Source organism: Tamandua tetradactyla, chromosome 13, assembly GCF_023851605.1.
Source record: "Tamandua tetradactyla isolate mTamTet1 chromosome 13, mTamTet1.pri, whole genome shotgun sequence".
NCBI classification, from domain to species: domain Eukaryota; kingdom Metazoa; phylum Chordata; class Mammalia; order Pilosa; family Myrmecophagidae; genus Tamandua; species Tamandua tetradactyla.
This window is the reverse complement of record NC_135339.1, coordinates 63,026,180-63,053,836: the sequence shown is the minus strand read 5'-3', so window position 1 is coordinate 63,053,836 and position 27,657 is coordinate 63,026,180. Positions and strand designations below refer to the sequence as shown.

Here is a 27,657-nt window from a genome sequence, read left to right as displayed (position 1 = left end):
TATACATACAATAGAATATTATGTAGCAATAAGACAAAATGATGTCCTGAAGCACACAACAAGATGGATGAGCCTTGAGGACATAATACTGAGTGAAATAAGCCAGACACAAAATAAGAGTTACTGTATGTATGATTCTACTTTTATGTCCATGGTAAAGGTAAAATCAGAGGCTTAAAATACAGAATTATAGCAGACCTAAAGATACATGGAGGCTAGAGATGGGTGAACGGTTAGCTAAAGAGCTTAAACTTAAATGTAAGGGGATAGATAGACGTGAAGGTGGTTCACTAGTTTACTTATATTACTTATATTACTATAAGTAATATTACCATGAAGGTGAATGTGATTGAAAGGGGTTGAATAGACTCATGTGTCCCACTGATTAACACTACAAATATAAATAAGTTCTTGCATGAAATACTTCAAAGGTATGAATCTTGTACAAAAAGGGCATAATTTCGAGGTATGGGGGAAAAACTGCTATTGCATGCTACGGGCTGTTTACAGGAAAACATCCAACAATACCACAGCAACACCAGGGGTAAATAACAGGGGGAGGGACAAGAGTTAAGGGGAGGTTTGGATTTTCTATTTGGTGAGGTATGTTTATTGGTTATCTTTCTCTTGGGAACAATGAAATTATCTAAAATTAAGAGTGTTGATGGACTGCTGACTTTGGACTTTATACATGATGCCCAGTGAATGGAGGTGGCTGAAGGATGCACTGACAGAAGTAGATTGATGAAAGATGGTGTATACATATGATTGAATATTGTGCTGTTACAAAAAGGAACAAAGTTGTGTGGTGTACAACCTTATGAATGAAACTGTGGGACATTCGGTGAGGCAAAATAAGCCAGAAACAAATGAGCAAATATTGTATGGTCACATTCAGAAAATACTTATAAGAAAACTGGGGCCTAGATTGCAAGCTTTCCGGATTTTGAGAGGCTGTTTTATATATGCATAAGCACGTATTTAGAGATAAGAACCAAGTTGATCAGGTCAGGAGTAACGTAACTCAGAATACAGGGGTAAGGAAGACATTGTCTGTATTTTAGAACTTAACCTACTCTTTGAGACCAAAGGAGGAAAGATTTCTTTTGTTCAGAACCTAAATTTTCTATAGCACATCATCTTAGTCAACCTGTCTGGATAGACCATTTAAACAATCCAAACACAGGGAGCCCAGAATAAGAATAAGGGCCTTTAATCCTGTATAGTTTAATGTAATGCCTGCATACATCCCAGAATATATTAAGCAGATAATAAAAAGTACTGGCTAAGTCCCTTGAAGGATGGGAGAAAAGCATGAAACTATTAAACTTTACCACTGGGAAACCAATGATACTGTGTCAAACACAGGGAAACCCAAATCAATAGGTCAAGTCCTTGATCTTGAGGCTTGCTCTTGCAAAGCTTATATATGTAGTGGAGAAGCTTAGCCTACCTCTAAGTAGGCCTAAGAGTTACTTCTGGAGGACCTCTTTTGTTACTCAGATGTGGCCTCTCTCTCTCTCAGTCCAACTCTGCAAGTGAAATCATTGTCCTCCTTCCTACATGGGACATGACATTCAGGGGTGAGTCTCCCTGGTAGCATGGGAAATGACTCTCAGGGATGAGCCTGACCCTGATGCCAGGGGATCAACAATGCCATCCTGACCAAAAGTGGGGAAAGAAGTGTAACAAATAAGGTATCAGTGGCTGAAAGAGTTCAAATAGAGTCGAGAGGCTACTCTGAAGGTCACTCTCACACAAGCTTCAGTTAGACATTGCTACCTTTCATAGTCTGACAAACCCCAAGAAAGACCATTCCCGCCAATCCTAAAGAACACCTAGGGCAATATATAAGATTCTACAAAGGTTCCATGCACTAAGGTAACTTTCCAGAAACCTACAACCTCTAGATGGGTCCTTGGACTAGATAAGTCCTCAAATGCAGAGGAGCCAGCCTCTCCAGAACATCAACTAGTTCCATCCCCCATCCCATATTATCAGCAGCCCCTTCTAACATGAAAAATTTACAATGGGCATAGTCTAAATACCCCTTTAGAGTGGGAGAAGGATCAAAGGTGACAGTGGAGTTATACAGAAAAGGTAAGGTTTAACAAATGAGTATGACTGCTGAATTATTAGATGATATATATATATATATTTTGTATGATGGGGATCACATATCATTCTTTTTCCATTTGATTATCCCATTATTGCAGCACCATTTTGTTGAGGTTTTTTTTTTGTGGGGGGGGCGGGATGGGGGTAGTGCATGGGCCAGGAATCGAACCCAGGTCTCCCGTATATCAGGAGAGAATTCTACCACTGAACTACCCTTGCACCACCTTGATATTTCCAGTGTCTTGGATAACTAGTGGTGAAAAACTAAAAATGTAGAATTATAACCCATACCAATCTCTGAAATCTGTTCTACAAACTAATTGTTGGGATGTGCTTTGAAATATATTGCTTTTTTGTATAGATGCTATTTTTCACACAAAAAAGAAAAAAAAACGTTGATTGTGGATAAATGCACAGCTATATGATGATACTGTGAATCACTGATTGTATACTTTGGATGATTACATGGCATGTGAATATATAATATATAAATTATCAATAAAAAATAAGTTAAAAACAATATCTTAAAATAGGGCAGACTATGGTGGCTCAGGAGGCAGAGTTCTCACCTGCCAAGCCAGAGACCCAGGTTTGATTCCCGGTGCCTGCCCATGCAAAAAAAAAATTTTTTTTTTTTAAATAAGTTCTAAAAAGAAAAGAGATAATGACAATTAAATGTAATATAGTATCCTAGATGGGATCTGGCAAGACAGGAAAAAAGGCATTTTTCACTGGAGTGCCTCATATGGATTTCTTCACTGGGGTTTTTCTTCTATTTCCTCATCATCAAAATTATCATCATCATCTTCTTCATCTTCATTATCATCATTTTCATCTTCATCAGCAGCAATTTTACTTTTTTCTATGGAACACTGCTACAACTTCCAGGGGCAGATAGCTTTCCATATATACCTAAGAGTTTCACATCATCATCTTCTTCATCTCTGACTCTGCATCTTCCTCCACAGCTATGAAGTGCTGTCCACTAACATGCACAGGCCCTGAACCACACTTCAACAGTAAGACTACATGTAGTGTTATTTCAAAGCCTCCAAGGGAAACCATTGGCTGTACAGACATTTTCAAAGTTGCCAGTGTTACTTTAATTGGACTGCCTTCATAATCCATTGCCTCTGCTTCAACAATGTGCAATTCATCCTTTGCACCAGCCCCTAAACTGACTGTTCTTAAAGATAACTGGTGCTCATTTTCATCATTACCCACCTTAGAGTGATAATCTTTGTCGGCCTTTAGCACACAACAGAAAAGATAGTTCTGGGGCCTCAGGGGCTCATGTCCATGTCCGTCGAATCTTCCATGGGGTGGTGGCACATGCTTAAGTGGTAGAGAAGAAGGATGGAGATAGACAACCAGTGTTGCAAAGAACAGTTGCGCAGGACAGAATCATACCAGGAAGGAGTTCGTTCTGTTTTTGCAACTGTCCTGTAAGTTTTCCTTTTTAATATTTTTATTGAGATATCTTTATGTACATAAGCCCAACCATATTGTACAATCAATGGGTTACAATTTCATCACATAGTTGTGTATTTACCACCACGATCAATTTTTAGAACATTCACATCATTCCAGAAAAAAAAAGAAAAAACCCATACATCCCACACTCCTTCCTTACCCCTCCTTCTCACTGACCACAAGTATTGTAATCTATCCAATTTTTTTAACCCCTTAGCCTCACCCCACATTGTTTATATATTTTTTTGTCCTTACTTTTTTACTTATCTGTCCATACCCTGGATAAAGGGAGCATAAGGTTTTCACAATCACATAGTCACATTGTAAAAGCTATAAAGTCTAGTCAAGGCTACTAGAACACAGTTCAATCATTTCAGGTACTTTCCTCTAGCCACTCCAATGCACCAGAAACTAAAAAGGGATAGCTATATTATGTATAAGAATAACCTCTGGATAACCTCTCGACTCTGAAATCTCTCAGCCATTGAAACTACTTTGCCTCATTTCTCTCTTCCCCCTTTTGGTCAAGAAGACTTTCTCATTCCCATGATGTTGGGTCCTGGCTCATATTGGAGTCTTAGCCCACATTGCCAGGGAGATATTACACCCCTAGGAGTCAAGTCCCGCATATGGGGAAGGGCAGTTAGTTCACCTACCACGTTGGCTTAGAGAGAGAGAAAGGCCACATTTGAGCAACAAAAGAGATTCTCTGGGGGGTGACTCTTACGTATAATTATAAGTAGGCTTAGCTGCTTCTTTGCAGGAATAAGTTTTATAGGGGCAAGCCCAAAGATCAAGGACTTAGCCTATTGAATTGGTTGTCCCCACTGCTTGCGAGAATATTAGGAATTTCTCAAGATTGGGAAGTTTAATATTTCCTCTTTTCTCCCCAGTCTGCCAAGGGAACTTTGCAAATACTTTTTTATTCTCTGCCCAAATTACTCTGGGATGTATTAGGGCTTCATACCAACCTGTACAAACCAATAAGTTCTCATTCCCTATTCAAGATTCTATGTAGTTATGGTGCTTGAATAAACTGATCTCAGTTAAATTAGATAATATGCTATCCAAAATATGATTTCTGTACCAAATAAACATCTCTTCATTTGCTCTCACACAGAAACTGAAGTTTTAAAATATAAACCATAACATCCTTTACCTGTTATTCTAATTTACCTATTCACATTAGCTTCATTCTTATCTCTAGTTGAAGCCTGATTGCTTTTCCTATTTTTTTAACAGTTGCTATAAGGAATAATGCTGACTTTCATAGCTTCAGAGCTCTAAGTAAGAGTCTCGGGTATCATACAAATACCTGAAGTTTCAGGGAATGACCCAGTTATACACAAAGAGAATCTCAGAATTTAGAAATAACTGTAACAACTCTGGAATAGATGTGACTGTTATAGTAAGAGCTTACAATCTAGGAACCTTTACAATATGTCCTATAACTTCTGAATTACTTAAAAATAAAAAGCTAAAAAAAATTTTTTAACCTACAGGCTTTTAAAATAGAAACTGAAAAATTGAAAATTGATTCTAAAATTTATAAAGAAATGCAAAGTACTTACAAGAGCCAAAGCAACATTAAAAATGAAAACAGGAATGACTCAAAGTACCCGATTTCAAAACTTAACAATTCTATATATAAAACCACAATAATCAAGACAATGGGGTATTTGGTGTAAGGACAAACAACTAGAACAATAGAAAAGAACAGAGCTTAAAAATAGGGGTGCAAAGGTAGTTCAGTGGTAGAATTCTCGACTGCCATGTGGGAGATCTGGGTTCAATTCCTAGTCTATGCACGTCCCCCAAAACAAACAAACAAGCAAATCAAACAAAAAACAAACAAACAAAAATTCCACAAATGGTGCTATAATCATGGGATACGCACATGGAAAAATAATGAAATGTGACCCCACCACATAGAATACAAAAAATAAAAGAGTACCACACCCTTATATGGTCAAATCATTTTTGACAGAGGCATCAAAGGAACTCTATGGGCAAAATTAAAGTCTTCACAAGCTATTAACATTTAGGAAAGGCACAGATCGTAAGAAAATTTCAGAATATATGTATCTGGCAAAGGACTGGCATCTAGAACTCAACTATATTGTAAAACTGAATAATAAAAAGACAAAACACAATTTTTGAAAATAGCTAAAAATTTAAAAGACTTCACAAAAGAAAATATCTGAACAGTCAATAAGCATAGGAACAGTACTAGACACTATTAGCTAACAAGGAAACACAAATTAAAACTACGAGACAACACACATACCTACAAAAAATATCTAAAATTTAAAAGACTGATAACATCAAACGTTGGTGAGGAAGCAGAGCAACCAGAACTCTCATACATTACTGGTGGGAGTGTACAATAGTCTAACCACCTCGGAACACTGTTTGGCAGTTAAAAAGAATTAACCACAAACCTATCCTGCCCAATCATTACACTCCCAGAAATGAAAACATAGTCTCACCAAAAAGCTTTATACAAGAATATTCAGAGCAACTTCATTCACAATGATAAAAAAGGGAATTAGCTCAGGTGTCTGTCAAAAAGCGAATGGAAAACTACAGTATTTTAATTCAATGGAATAAAAGGAAATTAAACTATTGATACACATTAACAACATCCTTATGCTGACTGAAAGAAGTTAGACCCCCAAAAATGTATGATTCCATTTAAATGAAATTCCAGAAAAGGCAACTGTAATCTATAGTAACAGAAAGCTGATCAGTGTTTGATTCATGGGGGTGGGAAGACTCACTGGTAAGGAGCCCACGTGAACTTCCTTGGGTAATAAAAATGTTCTATAACTTGACTTGGGTTATGGTTTATACGAATGTACAGATTTATCAAAAATTTGTTGATTTATGCAATTAATATCTCTGTATTTCACTCTATGAAAATTTTATTTCAATAAAAATAGAATGAGCATGAAGCTAAAATTTTAGGGAAAATAAATATTATAGAGATTTGTCTAGTAAAGAGAAATATGCTGTTCTCAAGGAAAATTAAGTTATGGCAGGTACAAAAACTAATTTGTTTTCTCCACCAGTGTGCCCTCCTCCCTAAAACAAGTATAATTTGTTGAGGGGAACATTAGATAGATTCAGGAAACCTGCTCCAGGCTCTAGGATTTCCAGCATAAGGCTATATATGTGCCTTTATTTTCTAGAGGTCCCATCTGTAAAATGGGTATATGATTATGATTTTGTTTATTTCTCAAGGAAGTCACATACATCAGTGAACTAAAACTAGTCACAGTCTTTGGACCACTTTGGAATAAAAAGACTAAGTAAATTCAATATTTTACTGTTATGAGACTCATGAGTTGAAATCAAACTAGTAAATACAATAGCTACAGGCAAGAAAGATTCCGTCCCCATGCATTGTTTGTAAAGGTAGCTTCATTGCCGAACCAGAGGCAGAGAGTTTTGCGTTGGAGTACTTTAATACGTTTTTATATTGCATATAAAGCACATAAGCATAAACTAGTAAGAAGCTTTGCTGAAAACTACCTTCTTTGTGAAAGCAGGCTGTAATTCTGAACAAGTTTTCAATTTTCACACTGCTGCTAGGGTAAAACATTTTAAAGAGTTTAATTTTTTACAATGGATTCAATGACATAGGATTATCTAACAAAGTAATGGCTAATCAATAGACGGTTTAGTTGTCAGGTGAAACATATAACACACTAAAAGGGATTGATTGCCAGACTTCTCCTTATTTACTAGAAGGTATATATTTAAAATGACACAAACTTGTTACCAGGCTGCATTCTTTTAACCTTGCAAAAAACTGCTTCAGAAATCTGTTCAGCAGCCCTATAGCAAAACAAGATATAGTATAATGAAAATGGTTAGTGATTGGGGGGATAGGGGGTGGAGGAATAGGGACCTTCAGATAAATGGTAACATCCAGTCATGTCCTGAGCAAGAATATGTTATAGAAAAAGCAAACTCACAAAGCGACATTCTAGGGAAGCTGGAACCGGGCTTTAAAAATGCCACACAGATGCTTCTGAATTTTGTTCAATAGATGCAAAGCCGTTTCTGAACTCATTCCATGTTGTTCTTAGGGCAGATTTTTTTTAGGACTCATGCAGCTGGACACAATAGACTTTTTTTTCCTTTTCCTTTTTTGTTTTTAATGGTACAACCAGATTAAGCACTGAACACAAAATGAATTGGGCCCATACGGACCTCGACCAGTATATAAGCTGTTTCCTTTATAATTTATTCACAGTATCTAAGTCTCTATATGAAAATACACTTTTTATGGCCACTGCAACCCAGGAGTTCAATAATATTTTTTCTGCTAAGTCAGTGATTACACAATTTATCAAAGAATGATTACACTGAAATAAAAATAAAACAAAACACCAACCCCCTATACAGTCTTCTTTCCTCAAAGTAATTTTAAGAAAGCTAGTTATTAAATTGCTTCTTTTTGAACAAAGGTTTTTGTAGCTAGGCACAAATTGCCAAACCATGTTGTTTTTTAAAAAAAGTTATTAGACTCTGATGAATTCAATAGAAGTGGGAAGTTATATAAACAAATCACTTCATCAGACTTTAGAAAGATCACTTTTGTCTTACTTAAGAGACCTACATTAATTACCTTTAAGGTTTTTTTACATGGACCATTTAAAATAAGTCCTGTTTATTTATTTATTTCAAATGAGGTGCTTCTTCCAAAGAATTAAATAATGTCTACAAATGCAAAAGCATTTTTATAAACAGGTAATTAAAACAAATGACTAAAATTAAGTCAAGCTGCAAAACATTACCCAGGATGCACTGTGATTTTTTTTTTTTAAATAAATATCTCAGGCTATTTTTTTTCCCTTCTGAAGCCCAAAGTACTTCAGGGGGAAAGAAAAAAAGGGTAGGAAGTTTCATATGGGGAAAAACACACATATATAATGAAATAATGACAAACCCTAAACTGAAGTATTTACAATTTACAAGATAGTCCCTTAAGCATAGTTTGTAATATTGCAATTACACCTTATCTACTGCCAAACCAAATTGCTTACTGTTGCCACTAGAGGGAGAAGTGTCTTAACACAAAGCAATGAAGATAGGGAATATGTTTTCTTGAGCAATTATCAGAACAAAGCTCCCTTGGCTGTGTGTACCTTCTAATTACTCAATACAATTAAAATGACTAACCTAAAACAAATAGGAAAAAAAAAAAGGCTGCCTGCATGGGTATCAGGGACTTCATTAAACCTTTTTTCTCATCAATCAAATCAGAAAGAAGGGAATGCCATCATATACAAACATTACAGAGCTATTAAATGAAATTCTGTGGGGTTTTTTTTTTTCCTTTTCTGTTCTTTTTTTTTAAGGAAGAAAAAGAAGCAGCTCTCTTGAAAACAGAAGTGTCGTGGTATTTACCCATCTGGATGTTTCCTGAAAACAAATTGTCCTCCAAAGAGCAAAAATACAGTATGTTTTCTCTCAGATCACTGGCTTATGAATGACTTCGTTGTTGCTGTTGTTTAATACACACTATAATGTTATTTTCTGTGTCAGTAATATGCTTTTTCTCCTACTCATCCAACTGTATAAAAAAGCTATGCCCATCAGACTTTCAATCTTATACTGGTCTGTTTTAACTTTAAGTTATTCACTGCTACTTTTTGTGGAGCTGCTCTAAGGCAATGCTTGGAACAACGCTTAGAATTTGGGGGGGGTGGGATGATGAGCAAGGAAAACAGCAACTTATTCCTTCTAAAAGGCTTATATAGTTCCTTTTATAAGGCCCAGTCATTAACAGAAAAGATGACAACAGAGTCATTTTTCTTTCTGCTGACAAATGTGACATTTTTCCAGCAGCGTGCAAGGTGTTGAAAACCTGGCAGCTGTTACCTCCTGGGATGAAGATACTTTTTTATCCTCCCTTGACAGTTTAACTCAGTGGGTCAGCACCTTTAAAGACTGCAAAGTATCCTTGAAGAGGATGGAAGCTTGAATTACTGCTCCCTCCCTAATCAATGTAAACCCTCACTGCAGGTGAAGTCTCCATCTATAGAGGTGCATGGGGGAGGAAAATGTAATGCCCTGAGCCAGATGGTTTTTATCTTGTTTTTAAAGAATAAAGGAACAAGCTAACAAGGGAGACAGCTACTTTGTTAGCTTCTTGGCCTCTCTCATGGCTTTGCATCCCCAGGGTTCCAGCTACACAAGAGAAAGAGTACAGAAAAACGTAAACACTTAAATATAACTAGAGGGCTGGCATCATGCTGCTTTCAAAGAGTTGAGAGAGCTCTACTCAATGCTTTATTTATCACTGCCCACGTTCTCAGGATGGTAAGTGGACACATACACAAAGGGAATGGGGGATGGGGAAAGGCTTAGACAGCAGTCACAATTTACTCAATTACAGAGAAAGGCAGGGCTGACAGATCCTATTAGCACCAATGTGAAGCAAAGGAGTTGCATGTTGTAAGGCTACATTTTCAAAACGTAATGAGTACTTTCATGTCTCCTTCCAGGCTTTTGCCCTTGTTTGCAGATATGGATAAAAGCAACGAAAACAGTGGTTATGATTTCCTTGGCTTCTTTTAGGAGTAAAGGTAGAAAGGCAACTGTAGCTACTTTGTATACCTCTTAAATAAAAATTTATACTTAATGCCAAGAGGAGAGAAGATTATTCTGATACTAAGAAAATTAACTTTTAAAAAGGATATACTACTCTTCTTCCCCACTCCACCCCCCCCCCACACACACACACATACCCCAACTCTGCCTCCTTCTGATATTGGAAATGAAATGGAAAAAGGAGGTATACAAAATGATTTAGTGACACAAAGAGGAGGTGTCTCCTGACATTTTCCTTCAATATTTTTGTTTTCTGGTAATGTCTTTGTCAAGTCTGTATGTGCTTATGCTGGTCTCAGAATACAAGCCAGTAAGTGTTGTTTCCTTCTCTGTTTTCTAAAAGTTTGCAAACAATTGGTTATTTCTTCCATAAATATTTGACAGAATTCACCCGTGAAACAATATAGTCCTTCTGATAATGAATTCTATTTCTTTAATAGACAGGTTTACTCAGATTTTCTTATTTCACCTTGTGTTAGTGTTGTAAGTTGTGTTTTTAAAAGAATTTTGTTCATTTCATGTAAGTCGTCTGATTTCTGGCATAGAGTTATTCATAATATTCCCTTGTTTTCCTTTCAATGTTTGTAGGAATTGTAATGAATACCCTTTTTCAATTTCTTCCATATTTAAATAGCTCTCCAAATTAACATGTGGTGACCATGTCCTATCAACAATTCCTACTTTGGAATAATATATGTAAACAATATTAGTTTAAAACAAAACTAAACTGTTAGAACATAACTGTGAGTTTTATAATCAATGGTGAAAGTGCTCCTGAAATCTCATTAGAAAAGTCTGTGAAAGAATCTTAAGGGATTGACCTACATGATTCAAATCCTATATTCAGCAACACTAGGTATAAGGCAACTCTGACATCTTTTTATCTACAGAACTTGATTACAAAAACAAAAACAAACAAAAACAACACAAAGGGGCACTTCATTATTGTCACATGCAACAAAATAAAGAGGATTTTAAACAGCTTATATATTACATCCTACCTTAAAAAAAATCGGCAGTGGGGTAATCAAGTTCAGGGCAGTCCTGGACAGCTGCCCTGTGACTAGCTTCTATTGACCCCTGCTATTCATCACTCTTCCCTAAGATTGAGAGGGCAAGCTCCTAGGGAGTGACCACCACAATAGACATACACAAGCCAACAGTAATCTGGTTCAAGCAAAAAACCAGATGGCACTGCAATAAATTTACAAATCTACATTCATGGGGCTGTTAAAACACCCAGAAGCTAAAAGACTCTGAGAGCCCCAGGAGGATCTCCTACTTTCCTGTTTCTAAAGGCCATTTCTCTTTCCAAGAACACTGAGTTCATGCTCTTCACAAAGACAATGGATATAAAAACCTTTACAAAGAAGGGAGGGGGGAAGCCTCATGACCTAATTAATCTCTAGAGCTTGGATCTCAACGCTGAACGACAGATATTAGAAAAATCATTTTGGAACACTAGTTGTTAAATTAAAGTGGAGGGGTGAGGAGAACCTGCTAAAACAGCAGTGAAAAAAACAAACAAACAAACATTAAATCTCTTTCAGTACTGCACACAACAGATCTTGTAAGTAGAAAGTGATTCAATAATGTATGCATTTATTTTTAAAATGAATCAGATTAGTCCCATGTGTGACCTGCTGGTCCATCTGTATGTGCTGGACTTAATAGGCACGATTCTCTTTCTTGCTTCAGTTTGAAGTATGAGAGAGATAAATTTAGTTTAATTTTCAACAGATCAGACTATCCATTTTCCAAATGGACCATCTGGATCAGCCTATTAAAATTAATTTATAACTTTGCAGAGTGAAAATTCGTTTGTTAGCTTAAATAAAGTTGCCAAAACTTTTTGTCGTGTCATTGTTTTCTGACAGTTGTTTCTACCTCCAAATTTATCTTATTCAGTACTGCTTTATTTGCTTAGGTTTACATTACAGATCAGGTGTTTCTCTCCAAATAGTTAGGACTGTATTGTCTCAATATTAATTACTGAATTTTTTTTAACAAAGCTTCCTAAACAGGATTTAATTGTATTTACTAAACAATTACTTATATAAAAAAAAGAAGTGCCCATCCAAAATAATTTAACACACACATAAAAAGTGCACCATGGTTTCAAGCACTTTTCCCCCTAAATTAACAGAGTATGTAAACTGGAGTCAGAAGGAAGAAGTAGAAATACTATGGCAACACTGAGCTCTGGGATTCAAACCAATGGTCTGCTAGGGAAGTCATCTAATCTCGTCAAGATTCCACTTTTCTCATCCATACATTAGAAATCATATCTAACTACTTTACAGGGTTATTGTAAGGATTAAATGAAATAACTGCCAGGTTCATGGTGGGTGCTCAATAATTTTAAGCTCTCTTCCCATTTTTCCTAAAACAATGCCATAAATGCGTAAGTTAAAATTATTTTTACTGCTGCTGGGGTCATCTTATCCAATCTAACCCAATTCTATATTGAAGATGAGTAAGTGACATACCTCTTTTCGGGCAAACTTCTTTTTGTTGCCAGTGGTAATGGAAGATGTTAGAGGTTGGTACAGGCAGTGAGAAAAGTAAAACTTTCAACCAAATGCTTTTGGAAACTAATTTTTTAAGAAGAGGGCACGCTGGAATTGAACTTTCACAAGTAAAATGTGTTATCTGTTGGGTGCGGGGGCAGAGTGGTAAGTAAAAAAATTTAAGTGGCATCAAGAATAACCTTTACTTCTAGAAAAAGAGAGCAAAATGCTGCTCAAAACTAAAAGGAACTAATTTTATTACAGGCAAATCTGTTTTGATTACTCATTTTTTAAGACTGTATAAAGAATCTTATGAGAAAAATATGGTTTAAAGTCAACTATTTTACCATCTGCACTTAAGAAGCATTTAAAGCTATTTTTTCCTAAAGAAAAAACCTTTCATTTTGTTTTCACTACACATAAGCAATTGACTGTCCTGTACTTGTGGACTGAGGATAGTTTTTTAAATAATTGGGAAAACAATGTTACTTAACTGAAATTGATAACTATGGCCAGACCAACTTCAGAGTGCTCTTAATTTAAGCTCCAGTGCCTAAAAGAATGGAAAATCGAGGGTTTCCTATCTTTTGTTTTGTTGTTCGTAGTTTTTTTTTTTTTTTAAGTAAGACTGAATTTCATACCTGTCTAAGTGAATTCTTCTCTGGTATTATCTTCCTAGGGGGTTCGCCATTATTACAGTCTTCTCTCTCTGAGGAATTCTGTGAAAGAAAGTAAGCTTTAATTCAGTTCTCATTATCTTCAATCTTATTCTGTGGGAGTAAAGTGAATTACATCTCTAATTCTGTAAGCTAGAACACCATGTAGATTTATGTATTTATTCATTTGAAGATTTATATACATACAGACATACACTTATACAAAAGAAAACATATGCCCATGTATATAAATAAATGTATGCAGGGATCAGGGTGAACTGTATTACATCTATGTTTAAGCACTGCCCAGCAGATCACATTCATTTGAAGTCTGGTTTAACACCCTTTGAAAATGCAGGTTGACACTGGACACAAGAAGGCTCTGGTTCATACTTAGCTGATGACAACTAAAACCAGGATTATAACCTTCTCTGTTTTAAATAATTAGTTTTCAACTGATTATTTCCTACAGAGCTCCAAGCCTGAATCCTAAAAAAGTAATTCTTTATTGAGTTGTTTTCTCTTCTTCCTCTTTGCAGATTTAATTTTCTTCAACAAAAATAGCATAGTACTTAGATCAAAATAATAACAATTTATCAGTGGTTTAGAATTAAGGTCCATTCCTTGTCACTGTCAGCTGAAAGGCAACTAGAAGATGCCTAAATGCCAGTGGGATTTTTAAATACCTAAGAAGAAGTGAAAAAACAATCCTATTATAAAAGCGAGTTCAAAAGTACTAAAAATCTGCTAGTTAACACATGGAAATTACTCTCTGTATGACAAATATAGAAAAGCCAAATTTCATATTATTTGGGTTATAATTTCCAACACTACGTTTTTAACATTAACATTCATAATCTTGCAGTTTATACATCTTATTTATTGCATTCTAATTAGGAGTTACTTTGTCTTTAGATCCAGAAATTTTTTCCAACATATGTTTTATCTGAAAAGTTTTATATAAGAATGAAATCATTAAAGAGTCACTATTGTGTAGGTGTAAACCTATATATGTTACACTTTTTTTGCCTTTTTACATATTAAATATTCACATTTTTAAAAGATACTTAAGAGTAAAACGTATATAGTATCATTCTAAGATTCTTGCACCTCTGGCTAACATTTGTTTGCCTTGTGGGTCATCTTTAAATATCTGAGAGGCCAATACCCCAAAGTGTTCCTTTTGGGCACTCTCATATGAGGTTTTACTTGAGATTAGTGTACTGATATTTTAAACCTGCAATGATTACTTTTAAGGTAAAGGTCCCTAAAATTAAGACATAGAAGATAAAACATGCTACATTACAAATAAGGGACAAGGATTCAAGAACTTCAGATTCTAACTGCTTTTTCTCACCATTCTGAAGAAAAGGAATGGAGACAACTATAAAAGGTAAGTGGGGTGGGGTGGGATTTGGTTCAAGATAATGACGATAAAGCATTCCAAAGGAAAAAACTACCAAAACACAACATTGATAAGAGACTCACATAAAGAAGGGGAAAGGGCAACATTAAGCCTATAAGATAAATTTGTATACTTGATTTTCTAAAAAAATATAGATCAATGTTTTAAATGTCAAAGTAAATGTCTTCTATAATAAAATAAAGACAAAAAAAACACAAAATAAAAAAAGAAAAAAATGTCTTCTATAATAAAAACTTAAGCCAGTAGTCAATTATATAAATTTATAATTTGCAATTAACTATTCTCTAGGCCACAAAGTTCCATTCTCCTTTAAACAAAATACCAAAGCACTGGCCATTAGAGAAATGCAAATCAAAACCACAATGAGATATCATCTCACACCCACCAGAATGGCCATTATCAACAAAACAGAAAATGACAAGTGCTGGAGAGGATGTGGAGAAAGAGGCACACTTATCCACTGCTGGTGGGAATGTCAAATGGTGCAACCACTGTGGAAGGCAGTTTGGCGGTTCCTCAAAAAGCTGAATATAGAATTGCCATACAACCCAGCAATACCATTGCTAGGTATCTACTCAAAGGACTTAAGGGCAAAGACACAAACGGACATTTGCACACCAATGTTTATAGCAGCATTATTTACAATTGCAAAGAGATGGAAACAGCCAAAATCTCCATCAACAGAAGAGTGGCTAAACAAACTGTGGTATATACATACGATGGAATATTATGCAGCTTTAAGACAAGATAAACTTATGAACCATGTAATAACATGGATGGACCTAGAGAATATTATGCTGAGTGAATCCAGCCAAAAACTAAAGGACAAATACTGTATGGTCCCACTGATGTGAACGGACATTCGAGAATAAACTTGAAATATGTCATTGGTAACAGAGTTCAGCAGGAGTTAGAAACAGGGTAAGACAATGGGTAATTGAAGCTGAAGGGATACAGACTGTGCAACAGGACTAGATACAAAAACTCAAAAATGGACAGCACAATAATACCTAATTGTAAAGTAATCATGTTAAAACACTGAATGAAGCTGCATCTGAGCTATAGGTTTTTGTTTTGTCTTGTGTTGTTTTGTTTTGATTTTACTATTATTACTTTTATTTTTTTCTCTATATTAACATTCTATATCTTTTTCGGTTATGTTGCTAGTTCTTCTAAACCAATGCAAATGTACTAAGAAATGATGATCATGCAGCTATGTGATGATGTTAAGAATTAATGATTGCATGTGTAGAATGGTATGATCTCTAAATGTTGGGTTAATTTCTTTTTTTCTGTTAATTAAAAAAAAAAAAAGAGAAGGGATAATTGGAGATGAAGGGATACAGACTGTACAACGGGACTGGATATAAAAACTCAGAAATGGACAGCACAATACTACCCAATTGTAATGCAATTATGTTAAAACACTGAATGAAGCTGCATGTGAGGTATAGGTTTTTTGTTTTTGTTTTTTTTGTTTTTTTTTCTTTCTATTATTGCTTTAATTCTTATTCTGTTGTCTTTTTATTTCTTTTTCTAAATCGATGCAAATGTACTAAGAAATGATGAATATGCAACTATGTGATGTTATTAAGAATTACTGATTGTACATGTAGATTGGAATGATTTCTAATTGTTTTGTTAATTCTTTTTCTTAATTAATAAAAAAAAAAAAAATACCAAAGCAGATCATCTAAACCTGTTTCCTTCAATGTAAGATCCTCTATATTTCAAAATTTATCATGTTCTGTTGAAATAACATTACAATCAACTTGGAAGCCTAATTACTTTTTAGTGGAAATTTGTTATACTGAAGACATGATATCACATTTTCATTCCATAGGTACTTGGGCTAAAACAAAATTGATACTAAACTCCTCTATACCAAATTGCCAAGTGAAAAATAGTGATCTGAATCTAATAGGATGAGAGGTAACTATCTAGCCCAAATCCTAAACTTTTGTCCTCCTGACACTCTATCTGATTTTGATGGTAACTATTGGGTGGGATAGTAGGAGAATGTCTAAGGTATGAAAAGGTTGAGGGAGCTAAAGGGTAATAGCTATAGGAGAGCAGAACATAGAGCTGTGTGGAAGAGCTCCTTTCCGCTTTCTACACCATCAGGGCAAACAGTTTCCTCTGTTAAAAAGAAAAACTCTTAACAAACAGGAAAAAGAGAAAAAAAAACAAAAAATATTGTTTCTTATAGCTTGTGATTTTTTGCCAGATTAACCCAAGTCTTTTATTCAGGATCATCCCCCATGAGAAATTAAATCAAATCAACGTGTGTATGTTGTTACATAAAAGGGAAGTAGGGACTTGAAAATAGTCATGATTTCAGGAGCAAGGAACAAAGTTAAGAGGAAAGCCAGTGAATAAGGGATGAATAACTCTACAGTCTTGAAGGGGGAGAGGGATGATGAAATAGTCATGTGTACCTAAATAGTCACCCTCAATAGTCCTCAAAGCCTGTGTGTGATCCTCAACACCACCCAGGAGAGCTCAGAAGCAGAGTTATTCCTTGCATTTTTAACTGGGAGGCATCCCAATAAGCAGTAATCACAATTGCTCGAGATTATCAAGCTAAATAATGGCCAATAAACTCTAAGGGTAACTACTGTAAACAAGAATTATCAATGGAGGCTAAAATTAGTGGATGAAGATTTGATGAATAATAGGACAGTTATATCCTATAATCTCAAAATATTTCTCCATAAGATACTTAATTCAAAGGGAAAAATAGTAGCTTCAGTAGAGAAATCTGGCAGACACCACAAACATCACGTGCCTGTGGATATGATGCATTAAGAAAAGCACACCATCACTTCTGAAGTATCCTTGCCAAAAACACATAATCTAAATCTACTCATAAGGAAATACCAGACCAGTCCAAAAAGTGAGAGACATTCTATAGAACTACTAGTCTGTACTTAATAAAAATGTCAAGGTCATGAAATGGAAAGACTCAGAAATTGTTTCAGATGAAAAGAAACTAAAGAAAGATGCAACTGAATACATGCAACTTGTAAACTGACGTTTCTTTTCCCATAAAGTACATTATTGGGACACCTGGTAACATTTGAATAAGGTCTACAGATCAGCTAATAATATTGTATCAATGTTAATTTTTTATCCCCCCCCACTTAAAAAATGTATATGCATAAAAATTCACTCTCTCTTTGGTGTATAGGTCTGTGAGTTTTGATAAACGCATTCAGTTGTGTAACAACCACCACAATCAATATATTCAACAGCTCCATTACCCCTTATGATAGGTTCTGGTGGCAACTTGGCCAGGTGGTGACGCCCTGTTGTCTGGTCAGGCAAGTACTGGCCTGACCATTGCTGCAAGGATATTTCATGACTAGTTGATAAACTGGAAGACTGGTGTATTAAATCATCAGTCAGTTGGTTGCATCTGTGGCTGATTATATCTGGGATCAACTAAAGCCTGCCTCCCACCAATGAAATAATCCAATCAGCCGAAGATGTTTATGGAAGGCCGGAGACTTTTTCACTGCTTCTTCAGCCAGTGAGCCTCTCCTGTGGAGTTTGTCCAGATGCTTTATCAGAGCTGCCAGCTTCCCAGCCTGCACTGCAGATTTCAGACTCTTCCATTCCCATGGTTACGTGAGACACCTTTATAAATCTCATATTTACAGGTATCTCTTGTTTGTTCTGTTTCTCTAGAGAACACTACTAAACCCCTCAAATTCCCTTACACTGCCCCTTTATAGAAACCCCTCTCCCCACTAGCCAACTACTGATCTATTTTTTTCTTTGTCCTGATAATTTTGTCTTTTCTAGACTATCATATAAATGGAATTAAATAGTATGTAGTGTTTTCAGTCTGGTTTTTTCAACTTTGTATTATGCATTTGAGAGGCATTAACATTGTTGTATATATCAGTAGTTCTTTTCTTTTTATTGCTGAGTATTATTCTACTATATGGATGGACTATGGTTTGTTTATCCATTCCGTTTCCTAATTTTGATAATTTGCACAATCGTTATTTAAAAGATAAGTCTTTGTTTTTAGGAAACATGTAGGGGTGAAAAGACATTATTCTGTAACTAAATTTCAACTGGTTCAGAAAAAATGTGTAAATGGATGTGTGTGTGTGTGTGTGTGTGTATGTGTGTAAACAGATAAATCAAACATGGTAACATAAACATTTGGTGAATCTGCATGAAGGGCATAAGGGGATTCTTTGTACAGTTCTATTTACTTTTCAGTAAATCTGAAATTATGTCAAAATAAAAATGATAATAGATTAAATTTAAGATAAAATGTTAGAAAACAGAAAAAAGGCAGATAAGCATAAAATAAATTTAGGGGGGAAATGCCATTAAATTTAATTAAAGATCATATTCTACCACAATGCAATAACTAAAAAAAAATTTGACTGCTCTGAGCAACTAATTCACAATACTCAGACGGAATGTTTCACTATAGTAATGTATAGTAATGTACGGAATGTTTCACTATAGTAATGTATAGTAATGTATAGATCTACATAATGTATTTTTAGTCTTCAAGAAACAACATTCTACAAACAGTAACATTATATTAAAATACTACTGAAAAGTATACTACATAACTTGCTACGATTTATATGAACTCAAATATTTCTCTCTTAGTCTAGCACTTACTAGTTTAGAATTAAAAAGGGTAAAATAAAACTATCACTGACAGCTTGAAAGCATTCAGGTAGTAACACCTGCAGTGGATTGGGTAGAAAAAAGTCAAATAAATGAAATTATTACTAAAGCTCATGACAGTGGATCTCAGAGACTATTTTAGATAAACTATTTCCAGAAGTATCCTGGGGTGGTGTTTTTAATAAAAAGACATGATCACATCAAAAAAAGTATTCAGATGACAAACATAAATTGTCTCAAAATCAGCATATCCACATTTAAACCACTCTTTCACCATTCTCACCTGTTCTAGGTCAGCTCTTTCCCTCTCAACTTTTCTTTTTTTATCCTAGACTTAATTCCTCAGGGTCATTTGACTTAGAACTGTTTTTTTCTTTGACCATATCTAGCCAAGCTCAAGTCTTCAAATTTTCCTTGAAGCATCTATTTTAATAGATCTGACCCTACCTTTGGGTTTTCACTGTCTCTACTCCAGTCCAGACCCCCAGCACCTCTTAGCAGTGCTATTACTATTGAGACGGCCTGATATCCTTGCCTAAATCTACAGGTGATCTATTCTATACGCTACTGTCAGAATCTTTCTAAAAAGAGGTCCATCATGTTTCTCCCCTGCTCAAAAACCCTTTTTAGCTTTCTGACACCTCTGCTCAAAAGCTTTTTATAGCCCCCTGATACCTACAGGATAAGTTCAAGCTTCTTATAGTATCCACAAACTGGCCAACTTACCTTTCAGTCAAAGTCTGTGCACCATTGACATGACATTATTTATCATTCTCCAAAATAAGAAAAGCCTCTCTCATCCCCATGCTTTTGCTAATTGTATTCCCTCAACGTGAAATAACCTTTCTTCTCAATCTCTTTATCCTGATTCAAGAGTCAGCCAAAATGATACCTTCTCTGAGAAGTCTATGTTTACCTTGTCTACCAACCCCAAAGTGAAATTAACCACTCTGAAACTAAGCATTTTATTTTGATTTTCAATTTGGCACTTATTCTTTATATTGCACACATAAATAGACATATTTCCACCCCCACCCTAGACTACAAATTCCCTCAGGCAGGACCAGTTTCTTTTTTTGTCTTTATATTTCAGGGGCTAGGTACACGGCTGGAGAACACAATGTTAGTTCTTAAAATGTTGTTGGATTGTGTACTATTATTGACAGATTAATCTTTTGGGGGGTGGGAGTGGGGCAGTTCATGGTCCTAGAATTGAACTCGAGTCTCTCACATGGAAGGCGAGCATTCTACCACCGAACCACCTGTGAACCCAGATTAATCTTTTTTAAATACTCCTCTTAGAGTGGCATGTTCCTCAAAAACTTTCAGTGGTTCTTTGTGGTATTTTTCTCAAAAACTTTTAGTGGCCCTTTTGTTTCTATGCAATCAAGAAAGTTCTAGGCCTGGTTTTCAGGGCCTTCCAGGATTTTCTGCTATATTACATCAAGTTATTTCCCTCAACATACATATTCTACATTGGTTAATCTAGTTTCTTCGCAGTCTCACAATCATGTGATGTGATCATGAAACTTTCAGACTGGAAGAATACTTAATGCTGGTCCTGTTCACTCAACAATAATAAATTACAAGAAGATTATTTAATCTATCCAAGTCCTATTCATTCTTCTTTTTTTGGTTAAAACTGTAGATTTACAGAAAGCTCATGCACTAATACAGAATTCTCTTATGCCCACCCCTATTTTTAACATTTTGTATTCATGTGGTGCCTTTGTTACAACTGATAAGAAAATATTATGTAGTATTAGCTATAGTCCGTAGTTTACACTAGGCCTTTCCATTTTTAAAATGAGCTTCAACAAACAGCTTCTTTAAGAAACCATACAACTACTCCATCTTTTTCTACTAGAAACTCATTCAACACTTTTTTCTTGATCCACACAATTGGGCACTTAATTAGATGATTTTTAGCTTGTTACTCTCAACTACCCATAAGGTTGAAAGCTTATCAGCAAAGTCTTCATAGCTCCCTCTACCTGCCAACACACTACTTAAAATACAGATAATAGCTGTTTAATAAACAACTGGAACCCTATACCCATGCTGTCCAGCTAGCTTAAAAATAATTTTCATGGCAGAGAAATTCCGACATGACAGGTGAACTACAATTCTACTATCCTACTTACTCATAATGCTAGAATGATCAAGAAGAGTTGGGAGACTCTGGTCCACTGCATGTTTCAGGAAGAGTTGGAAACTGGTTCCACTGCATGTTTTTGTAAATAAAATTTTATTGGGATACAGCCATGCCCATTCATTAATCTTTTATCTATGGCTGTTTTTGTGCTACAATGGCAGAGCTGAGTCACAAAAGAGTATGAGATTGTATGGCCCACAAAGTCTAAAATATATCCTCTGTAGCCCTTTACAGAAAATGTTTCCTGATCCTTGATTTACAGAGAAAAGTTCTTCTGGAGAAAAACAGAATTTCTAACATTTCAGAGTTTTTGCTGTTTTTTTTTGTTTTGTTTTTTTGGTGTGCAAAAACAAGAAATAAAAAAGGTTTTGATGGTAGCACAGCAGGTTCATGGATGGGATGATATCCTTCACAAACTAGTAAGTGGCTTATTTACTGTTTTCAGTTATCTATTCAAACACACAACTCCTGTTGACACGGATAATTAAGAGCTGATTATATAATCAAGTAAAAAACATACTAATTTACACATTGATGAAAAAGTCAGCCACTAATAATGACTTATAAAAATCTTTGACTAAGCATTTTCCTCAAGGTTGGATATTACAACAGGGCCTGTGCCTAGCTGAACAGACATCTGTTTTGAGTAAAATAAGCAGCTCTAAAACCAGGAGTAACATCTTCCTCCTACGGCACATTCTTCATTGGGAGAGTTCAAAGAACTCTGTAACTAGTAAAATTATATCATTTTAGCAAAGTAGGTAGATTGTGTGAATTAAACGCTCTGATTTTGAAAACATTTAAAGAAAGGAATCATTCAATCATCATGCTGAATGACAACCCACTCAGAGAATATCTTGAGACCAATTTCTAGTAACTAACTGCAAATATCACATAGAGGACTTGACTGGTAAGTCAGTAATTGGATTAATATTTTTCCCATTATCTTATTTTGTGATTTGGGGCAAATTATAGCCTCCAAATATATAATTTGTAATTTAAAAAAATAGAGTGGTTTAGTGGTAGAATGCTCGCCTTCCATGCAGGAAACCGGGGTTTGATTCCTGGACCATGCGCCCCTCCCCAAAAAAAGGATATAAAAAAATAGAAAGAATTCTTCTACAAGGTTAAAAGGTAATTTAGCTACATGGATAAAATCATTCAAATTCTTATGAAAGGTGACATAAATCAAACATCGTGTATATGGGGAATATGTACACAATTTTTAATGAACCCTTTTAGCACACAATGGGGAAAACCTGGGTCATTCAAGCCCAGAAGCTGATTGAAGAATCCCATTCAAGGCTAGTTTTAGGGAAGGACTGAAGTATCCTCATGAAATTACATTCTCTAGTATGTTTTCATTGCATTGTTTATCCACCATGTTTATCAGCTAACATATGTTATTAAGTTACAACAACATCAAAGACTTCCTATACTGCTAAATTTCAACATGATACTCCATGTAAAGCTTTCAAAAGTGATATTTTCTAGTTATACACCTAGTTCAAGGACAGTGTTAGGAACCAAATATAATGGAAAGCACTCTCTGCGACAACCAAATAGATAGGATTTTCATTAGTAACTATACCTACTTCCTATGGTGGAACTAGAAAAAGAAAAAAAAAACAACAAAAAAACCCTGCCAAGTAAGTTTTTCACCCTACTACATTGTCCAAGACTAATTATAAAACACTACAGATGCAGCCTTTCTCCAAATACAGAGATTGTATATATTTTCAAAGAACAACTATTTTTTATGCTTCCAAATTCTTAATCCTGTTTGGAGCTGTCAGTGGGGGTTAATGGAAGCCTTGGATAGGAGAATTCCAATCTGGTTGGCAGATGGATAGGTTGGTTATAGCTGCATAACTATGTCTTGCCTGCAGGCACAATTCAGAACACTGTTAAAGCAATATAAAGTCTCTGTCAAGCTGAACCATTTGGATCAGTAGCAAGGAGAAATAATAATAAAAAAGAAGTTCATTTCTGGGCCTTGTGCATTTATGCTAGTATGCAGAAACTGATTAATTGTCATGTGTGCTGGTCTTCTATACCTCAGATTTCTACTTCTGGAGTAGATTTTGCATGCTAATATAATCATTCTCCCTCTTGAGACATTAGCAAATAATCAAATGAAAAACAGGATCATAATTTACTGAGATTCGAGCAATTCTCTATGCAAATTTGACTTGTTATTGCTGCTGCCTCGTTAATCTGAATGCCTTTGACAAACTCCTTTGATTTATGAACTCATGACAACTCCAATGTGTATATATTTTGCTAGATTGACATTATCATTAAGAGTGGGTGGACTGAGCTCACATGAATGGCTGATTTTATTCGCTGGTGTCTGCTGCTCAACAGCTGAGCATCTCCTCCTCACAAAGCCCCTGAGCGTCAGGCTCTTCCCATCTTCCCATCCATTCATCATCTCGATGTTAATTGGCCCAGGCTTTAAGCAAATTTTCAACACGATTTAAAGGCACGATGACACTGATTACTGACCCTCTGCCATACGGTGCCTATTGATTAACCTGACAGAGATGATGAGCTTGAGGGAAACTAGGTGTGTGGGGATCTCAGGGGGAAAAATATATTGTCTATGCAGGCAAACACTTGTCATTACCTCACAGGCCAGAATTTGCACAGCACACATTCTTAAAACACACTACTATTTTAACACACACAGCTAATGTAGAAAGTGCTTTCTGTATTCAGAGTCAGTACAGATATGCCATGTCAAAGCACATGACACATTTAGTATTTAGAAGAACTCCCCAGATAGATGGCTGCCTTTCAACCAATTATGCTTGTGCTGACTGATGTATATATTTTAGGCTAAAAATTCAAAGCAAGTGCTGGGTGGCCAAGTAGTTGTTGAATCATATCAGAAAAGAATTTGTATTTGGGAAAACACACAAGGTTCTTAAAAATAAATAGATATATAGAGAAAAGAAGAAAGGGAGGATTAGAATTACATGCTGCCATTCCACCACTACTCTAATAAACTGCCATTCTACCACTAGTATAAGAAGAGGTATTCTTAAAGTGGAAGAGAACACCAACCTTATTTTACAAATTTTATTTTCTATTCTTTAATTGCCAACTGATTCCAACTGTCAAATCACTCTCAGGACAGAAATGAATAACTGGATATTTTATAATAAAGCAAATAATATGTAAGTCTAACAAACATACCCCTTAAATTCTTGCTTGCCCATTCTCAACTGCTATACTTGGGGGAATTGTGCAGGATCTCTGAAGTTAAGCTTCATGAGAAAACGAAAAGCTTCCTTTTTTAAAGAAAAATGACAGTTCATAATCAATAGTAACTGAGCAAACTCATTAACAATAAAACAAAAATCTGCTTTAAGATAATGATAGGTTTGAAAATTTATAAAAGCAAAGTCTTACAACACAGTATCTGAAATCAAACCAAAACCATTTTTAGATACAAAGGTTCTTATTTAAAAACAAAGCTAACAAAATATGCTCCCTCTGGCCACACAAATCACCTTGTTTACTTACGAGTCCTGGGGGGACAGCCAATATAGTTTTACACACGGAGATTTTGGAACAGCACTAACAGTTATTTTAAAGCTAAAATAACAGAAAACTGAACAACAGCCCGGCTGTAGTCCCTTTTACAGTGACATGGGCTGTTAATGTAAGAGATCAAATGTTTTTCAAGTCAAACAGCATTGGTGCCTGTTACAGTGGAACATGTAGCTTACTCCCTAAAAGCCTGCCTCCTGCTCTCTTAAGATAAACAAGCTCAACTAAGCTCTGAGATACTCTGATAAGGACTTAAGAGACAAGTTGCACCAGGGAGTGACAAGGCAAGGACCTGAAGAAGCAGCCTTGCTTTTGCTAACTTTGCCAAGTTACAGAATACATAAAAATACAGCATTTTAATATTGCACCATTGAAAACATAGCTATAAAAAATAAGGATAAAAATAAATAAATAATGGGGGTAAAGGGTAAAAATTGGGTAAATTAAAATACTAGTGGTCATTGAGAGGAAGGGGTAAGGGGTACAGGGTGTATGAGTTTTTTCTTTTTTTATTTTCTAGTGTGATGCAAATGTTCTCAAAATGATCATGGTTATGAATACACAACTATGTGATGATATTGTAAGCCATTGATTGTACACAAATATGTGATGATATTGTGAGTCATTGACTGTACACTATGTATGGACTGTATATGTGTGAAGATTTTTCAATAAAAAATATATTTTAAATATAGCTACAAAAGAAAAATATATATAGCTATAGAAGAAGGACAAATCTGTAGCAATAAATACAGGGACAGAAAAAAGCAACCAGTTATCTCTGTTTTGTGAATAGGAGAGATTATACAGCTGTCTGAACACATTCAGCTTTGTGACTTCTTAATCAAAGGTTTGAACATCAACTTAGCAATGACTGTGAGTATATAAAACAGTTTGTAATTATGTTAATATGCTCCACATCAGAAGTAATAGTCCATTTAAACTCTAAAGGTTTTTTGGCTCTAAAAGGCTTGATTTAAAAAAACAAAACAAAAACACTTCATACCTTACCCTTTCAAGTAGATGTTTTACATTTTATTCTGCTTAACATACCAATGCAATCACCAAACCACATCTATTTATAACAACGTGGCTTAATATTAAGAAAAACCTAATAGACTTACAAAGGGAGCATTTATAAACTACTGTAGGTTTTGTTTTTCTTGACAGAACTAGGAAGACTATTACTAATTCAGAAATAAATAAGTTTAAATATGTTTCACACTGCTCACAATACAATGACAACACACAAAGTAGCTAAATAAACAAGGTTCAATGAATAAAAATTCACCAAGAGGAGTTGGGCTGTAACATACATTTAAAAAAAGCCAAGCTCACCTATCATGTGAACAAAAATATAATCAGCGTAATTTACCTTTAAATCTGCATGAATCTTGTATTTTTTTTCCCTCTTCAAGATTTAACCCTTACCATCCTGTGTTTAGGTCAAATCCTTTTGTGCCACAATTTTCTTTGCTGTGACATTTATACAATATTTTATTCAAAGATCCTTTGCATGTAGTTTTGTGTGAATTAAGAGGCACACATTTGCTTCTTAAGGACATCTGGTAATTTTGTAACTCATAGATTTATGAGTTATGTAGAGATTTTTTATTTCTCAAAATAGGGTTGAGAACTATAGAACCCTTAGAACATACGCCAAATTCTTTTCGTTTTGCTAAATGACTGACCTTCATTATCTGGGTTACCTTCCCTGATTTGGACTTGCCACTTTATTATAATTCAGCAATATCTTGAAAGAAATTTAAGATCCCTTTAAAGTTCATAAACTGTAATATCTCCAAATATTTACCCATTTTGGAATGAAAATAATTATAGAGTCTTAATGACATTTCAGATCTTAAAAATTACAAATACCATCTCTTCGCAATAGATTTTGGATCCCATGGCTGAAAATCATGGCCCAACACAGGTCCTGACGGGCAAGCCTTAAAGAATAGCAATACATCAATTCAAAACCACGCATCACACTTTATTCCCTTGCTATCCTCTTAAAATGTTATACTATATTCCTTATTCTAGATACTTGAAGGTTACACTATAACTTCTGCTTTTACTAGAAATCCTGCTTCCTCATTTTCTGCTCATCTCTACTACTAGAAATCAGAAAACTACAATGAAGGAAATATGTTTTTAAGGTGAAAGCAGCTTAAATTATAACTCACACTGACCATATTCTTATAGGTCCTTAAGTAGCAGAAACCAAGGTAGTCTCTGCTTACGGATTTAAAATTTAAGAAGGCTTCTACTTCCGAAGTGTCAAAGTAAGCACCAATTCAAGTCTTCAGTTTGTACGTTAATATTACCAAGCAACAAAATGAATATAAAAACCCAAACAGATTAACTTGGAGTTCTATCAAAAATAGCTTAATACATTTATTTGGGAAGATAGAAATTCCTTTGTCCCAGAGGGGAAAAAAAAACACCTTGAAAGTTCTTTTTCCCAATAATGCT

General features: G+C 35.2%; 1 protein-coding gene across 23 annotated transcripts in view; it reads right to left on the bottom strand.

Annotated features, from left to right (window-relative positions):
• BTRC (beta-transducin repeat containing E3 ubiquitin protein ligase) overlaps positions 1-27,657 on the bottom strand; it is a 265,091-nt gene that overhangs the window by 96,487 nt on the left and 140,947 nt on the right. For 17 of the 23 annotated variants that reach the window (XM_077125783.1, XM_077125773.1, XM_077125786.1 and 14 more), the window contains one exon: positions 13,367-13,444. The exons of 3 other annotated variants lie outside the window; for them this stretch is intronic. In XM_077125783.1, coding sequence (XP_076981898.1) covers positions 13,367-13,444 — 78 coding nt within the window. Of the gene's footprint in view, positions 1-13,366; positions 13,445-25,142; positions 25,486-27,657 lie in introns of those variants that run through there. 3 more of the 23 variants (XM_077125791.1, XM_077125790.1, XM_077125793.1) reach the window with 3 other exon arrangements.